Source organism: Perissodus microlepis, chromosome 1 (genome assembly GCF_051167445.1).
Source record: "Perissodus microlepis isolate ML-2025 ecotype Zambia chromosome 1, ASM5116744v1, whole genome shotgun sequence".
NCBI lineage: Eukaryota > Metazoa > Chordata > Actinopteri > Cichliformes > Cichlidae > Perissodus > Perissodus microlepis.
This window is the reverse complement of record NC_140461.1, coordinates 34,442,435-34,448,442: the sequence shown is the minus strand read 5'-3', so window position 1 is coordinate 34,448,442 and position 6,008 is coordinate 34,442,435. Positions and strand designations below refer to the sequence as shown.

At 38.7% G+C, this 6,008-nt stretch overlaps 1 protein-coding gene across 7 annotated transcripts in view; it reads right to left on the bottom strand.

Moving 5' to 3' along the window:
• Positions 1–1,015: 1,015 nt before the first annotated feature.
• Positions 1,016–6,008, bottom strand: part of LOC146394152 (C-myc promoter-binding protein-like) — an 85,436-nt gene continuing 80,443 nt past the window's right edge. For all 7 annotated transcript variants that reach the window (XM_084910821.1, XM_084910983.1, XM_084910912.1 and 4 more), the window contains 2 exons: positions 5,521–5,585; positions 1,016–5,057 (listed from right to left, as the gene is read on the bottom strand). In XM_084910821.1, the coding sequence (XP_084766947.1) occupies positions 4,921–5,057; positions 5,521–5,585 (202 nt within the window). In that variant the 3' untranslated portion in view covers positions 1,016–4,920. The remainder of the gene's footprint in view (positions 5,058–5,520; positions 5,586–6,008) is intronic.

Here is a 6,008-nt window from a genome sequence, read left to right as displayed (position 1 = left end):
CCTCTTCCTTTGTCTTCTTTAATAAAAAGTATTTAATTAAATGTACATTATTCTGGCTAAGTATAAAAATTGATGGTATGTCTGTTTCCTAGAAGTGATGCTGGAATTTCCACTTGTAAGTGGTTGCATAGTAGATTATAACGCCCACTCCAAACACAAATATGCAGATTAAACTACAATTAAACTGTGTGATGTTTATGCTAATAGCTAGCAAGCTAAGAGTGCAACAAATCTATGTCACGTTGTTTGCAGGTATGTGTGCGCAAAACCTCAGTATAAGGGAAAGACCTTGCTGATGGATTTATGGGTTCACTGCAGTTTTGATTCATACTGAATAAAACATCTTCAACTAATAAAGATGGCGCCTGTTAAGACTGCAGACAGGAGGAAAAACCAGGCTAACAGTTTAACAATGACAAGTCATTAGTCGGTTTGTTAGCCAAATGTTAGCTTTTCCTGAAACAAAATTACATTTGCGTTAACTTTTCTTACAGGCAACACAATTTGGCCATTTAAAGCTAGCATTCTGCTAGTGCATGCTGGTGGCTGATTGACTTAAAATATGATGTAGCACTCATTTCAACACGATAATTCAATGTATTCTTTTTTGTCCAGTCTTAAGCTTCAGCAGCCCCATTCATTATGGGTTGTCTTGCAGGTCCCTCCTGAAAGCTGATGTCTAAAGTGTGACAGTTCTTATGCATTTAGAAGTTCTTTGACTCTACAGTCACATAAGGGGAAACTGGTTAGAGACCACAGCACAACCAGAATTTTTTTTAACAAACATGTGCAATGGGCGATGAACTACACAGACTGACTCAGACTCAGCGTGAGACCGTGACTGTTTGCAGACAGGTTGCCTCTCGCCAGCGACCCGTGCAGTCGTCTTGTGATTGTGTTGAGAATTCAATCCAGTCATTGGGAATCTTCCTCCTACTCACAATTGACTGATTTAAACATTAAATACATTTAAACTCTAAATATTTTAAGAAGAAGACGCTACAGACAGCAACACTGAGGGTTTACATGATTTTATTTACACTTAAACAGTCCTGTAGATCTGGTCGCTGTACAGAACGTCAGAACTTCACCACTTCTGAAAGGACCTTTGCACATGTGTGAATACACTGTTATAAAATGTGATTTATACAAAGGGCAGTTCAAATGTACATGGCCCAGAATCTGCAAAATCATTTATTTTTACAGTACTATTGTTTTTTAAACACAACAGAAATCCACAAATGAATCACAGCTTTTCTAAGCTGATGTGTCATCTCCCAAATCAAAATTCACCAGTTAAAGAGATTTCCACACCTAAAGGTTTGGGTTTTTTTTCAGGGACAAAGACGTGCAACTTGTTAAACTTTTCCAGTTTTGCTTAGCCATGCCACAAATCAAAGACTTGGCTGATATTCATAGGACCTTGGTGATTTCAGAGTCAGGGGTCCTCCTTCAACCACTCTGCCTTTCAAAGCTGGATTAATATCCTCACTAAGGCAGTAACAAATATAAGCGACAGAGGCAATGCACTCCAGGGTCCGTTTGATTTTCTCCAACATAACATCATACGGTCTCTAGAACTTAAATAACCCCATAAGGGTTTTAAAACAATTAAAATATGAAATTTATATTCAAATTAAAAGTGAAGTAGGCTCTTTGCAAAGTTGAACTCTGTTATCTTTACACCTGTCCAAAAGTTAAATCTTTAGTAAATTCAATGGTGGATACAGACCTCAGGGTGTAAACATCTCCAGGTATCAAGCTTTTCATAAATCCCACTTTTTATAATAAAGTCCTCTTTTACTGTTTGTTTATGCTAGCTGAAATAAGAATTCTTAATTTAGCTTTAGTCTGATACAACACTAATAAAACTGGCTGGATGTTGCCAGAATGAAAAATTTAAACCTTTTCTCCACATATGTTCCCAAAAGATTCTGGCATCCTGGCTGCTCGGTGGCAGGTGACAACCTGCATCCATAGACAAGCAAAGAAGAGACAACACAAAACACAGGAGCCACCTTGAGGTCCAAGACATTAAAATGATTTGGATTATTGTATTAAACCGATATGGAAGCGGAAGGCAATGAGATTGAAGTCATTTGATTCAGCCACAGGCCTAACTGGCTGCATGTGCAATAAACACTCAGATATGATGTTATTAAATGAAAGGCGGGGCTTTACAGTTTGTACCATAAACACAAAGCTCTTTTATTAACCTCCGCTAAGACTCATTGATATCTTTATAGTTGGATAATTGTTACCAACAAATCAAAACTTCACTTTGGTTTTCCCTCCAGATAAAGTGATTTAGGTCACATAGATCAATTGATATTGTATGTTGTAAGGGTGATTGTTCACGCTATTTATCCCACACTCCACCCACAATCCTTGACAGCACCGCACTGCTAGTTAACAGCACCGGGTTCCTGGGCTTACAGATACCACCTTCCTCATCAAAAGGTAGACAGCAGCGCTTGCGCTTCCTGAAGCGGTCAAGAAGAGCAATCAGACTCCCTTCTGCCCTCAACACTTCCCACAGAAGCACTACAGAGAGCAACGTCTCAGAGCAAACTTCAGAGAATGGTGAAGACACCAGGTCAGGTTGCCAGGTCTCCTCTCTCACCCCCACAGGACCACACACCAAATCCTGCCTGCACAGAGCTGCCGACACGCAAACCGTTTACCATCCTGCCCTCTAAAAAACGCTATCGCAGCATCAGAGTCCTGAACTCTCTTTAAATACACACTATCACACACCACAGACACACAATCCAAGAACTGTTGTATATGCAAACTGTCACACAAAATGTCTCTGTAACTGCTGCTAATTTGTGCAATATTTTCAGTGTCTGCATAACATGAGCACCTATGTTTTTAATATTCATCAGTACAAAGATTCACATATAGTGCCTAAGTTTCTACTGTGCAATATTTGTAGATTTTGATCTTAGCTGGGTATTCATGTATAATTACTATGACTATAGTGCACGGTGTTCTAGGAGAAACACAGTTTTGTCCTACTATGCAGTCCTTGTGTGGCCAGCATGACAAATAAAGTTTACTTTGACTTTAAATTTCAGTCTGCTGTTATCATCACGAATTAAAGAAATAACTGTGAATAACAAAAAAAACTGCAAAAAAGGTTCAGTATTATTATTATTATTATGAATATTATTGCTATTATGGCTGACCATGTATATGTTTGCCATTTAAAATATTTAATTTGAACTAATTCATGCTGTGAACTCTTACAACCCCAAATTCATCTCTCGATTCGGGTTAGACCACGAAAATGAATGTAAACAAATGCGACGCACTCATGTGTAACTCATACCAGTGGCGGATGTGTTGGCTATTATTTTTACAGCCTTTGAACATCAAGTCAAGTTTCAAAGTAAAAAAACAATGGTTTGGCTGACATGTTATCTTTTTTTGTGGTTGAGGTGAAGGTGGAGATGTTACACATGCCTCACTGCTCCATCTATCATAGATTCTCTGCCATCCCTGTTAACCGCTCTGATTGAGCTTTAATGCTGATTGGCTGCAGAAAACTCACCTGTCCGCAATCTGCTCTCTTCCTCACCGCTATGTGGCTTCCTATAGGGCCGGTAACACCTCTGTAACACTGATATGTACTCTGACAACAAACAGCCCGCTGAAGAAGACTAAAAGTGGTACTTTTCATGGGGATGAATAGCTTAAAGCTCAGAAATTGTTTTTTGTAAACAAACCCCAAACATACCATTTTCTCTGACAAGTGAAAAAAAAAAAGATCTGGTAATAAGGACATATGCTCTTCAGTACAAGAAAAGATTAATGTGCTCAGCATTCATCGCTCCCTGAGAGGATCAGGGTCATAACATTCGCTGATTTAAAGTAATGAACATGATTGTTTTTTTTACAATGAAATGTCCTGTTTAATCTGAACTGGTGTGAACGAGTGTGCAAGAATGCAATTTATGATAAGGTCTTTTACTCTGTCACTGTGATGTGTTTCTGCTGTTTATTTTTATGAAAAAAACTATTTTGTAACTCTGATGTTTATGGCTTAAACAGAGAAAAACAAATGCTTTGTAAATGCGGGATCATGCTTTTCACCTGTGTTTCAGAGAAGGGAAGGTTGATCATTTTTCCCAGCTTGGTCTTTAGTCATAAATACAGGACACTTTATATCAGATTCATTTGATTTTGTTTGCCTCACTCGCCTCTCAGGGCTTCTGTAAACCACTGTGTTGGCTTTACGTTCCTTCACTTTTCGCTGACAACTAGAAAGCCTGTAGATATATGCAATCTGTTTTCAAAATTGATGCAGATCTAATTAAAAAAGTTCCATCTCATAAAGCATAGAAAGCTCACTGAAAACACACACCAAACATGTACTGCATCTTTTCCACACTGAGCGAAAACATTTTTCCTGGTTTAAAACTGCAAGACGAGAAGACGGCCAGCGACCACAGGTCAAAGTCAAACACTGCACATAACAAAAGGACGGTACAATACATAAGCTGACTTTGTATAAATAAAGTTCCAGTTAAAATATTGCTAATATTAGTCTTCATATGATGAAATGATATACAATAAGAATGGTACATTAAAAAAATCCTTTCCTGTTGTGTATTTACAGGATATCTGCATCACTGTCACTCATTCCCAATGTAAGCTGTTGCGGCTCACTCGACACTGCATGGAGAGGAGTTTATGAACGCTGCGTGTAGTGTTTCTGTCCTCATAGATAGAAGTCTCTAAAACTTCAGGCTACATAATGCTGTCCACAGTCACCTGTACCCCTATGAGCGCTTACAGAGTTCCCCCAAACATTCCCGTAGTGCACATTCGTGGTCTTCCAACTGGTTTCCTGAGCTAGTCTTAAAGCAACAATGAGGATGATGAGAGTTAATCATGGTGTGTTTAGGTGACTCTTTACAAGTAAGGCTCTCCAAAAGTCCTGCGACACTCCATGACACCTGTGCTCGGAGGACGGTCACAGTTGTGGGTCAGCTTCACCAGGTTGGGTGTAAGGCGATCGTACGCCAACTTGTACTCACGGTCGAAGGCGTCTGTGGGAAGAGGAGAGATCGGCAGCCAAATAACATGTGGGTGGAGATTTTTTCTTAAAACATTTAAACATGTCAATCAGTTCATTAAGGCTACATGTAACTGGTGCATGCACTCATTTACACTTTTATCTCTTTGAGGACACAATGAGGACTGGCTGAGCAAAACGGAGCCGATATTGAACTTGGAAACAAAACTCAAAAAAATCTTTAAAGTTCTAAAAATCTAATAAATAGCTTGCTAATACAATTGCTGTGAAGAGCAGTGATGCTGCATATACGGTTAGGTTCATTTATAGCTTATTAATACTTCCCCCAAAGTTCAGGTTTAAATGAATTCATGCTGTTTTATGAATTTTACAAGAGAGTTAATCAAATGAATTATTGACACACACATATATATGTATGTTATGTAAGAAACACTCTTTTAAAACATACACATCCAAGACATAAACTTAATACTCACCAATATCAATGTTATCTTTTCCCAGAGCCACCAAGGACAGGAAGAGGATGTCCCTGTACAAACTCCTGAGGAAGAAAGGCGAGGTCACATGCGATCAGTATAAATGGCGGATGAGTGCTTTAAACATTTTGAATATTAATATTTGAATCACTTTTTCCTAAACCCAAACTGGTAGGTCTTTCTTCCATAAACACAATAATTAGATGAACAGACACGCCGATCATAATGAGCAGAAGCACAAGGCAAACTTTGCTGCCTTCATGCAAACATTCAAGCAGGTGTTAAACAGTCATGCTGTCTCCCTTATCCCTCTCAGGTCCTGTTACTGCAAGTACAATAATTGGAAACTGTGTAAATTGACTGCTCGTTTGTGGTTGTCGGGGTTAAGTGAATGAAAATAAGAACAATAATCAAATCAACTCTCCAAATAACACTCCCTGATGAGCACAGTGCATCTCTCTGCGAGCATGTTTCAGTGTGTTACATTT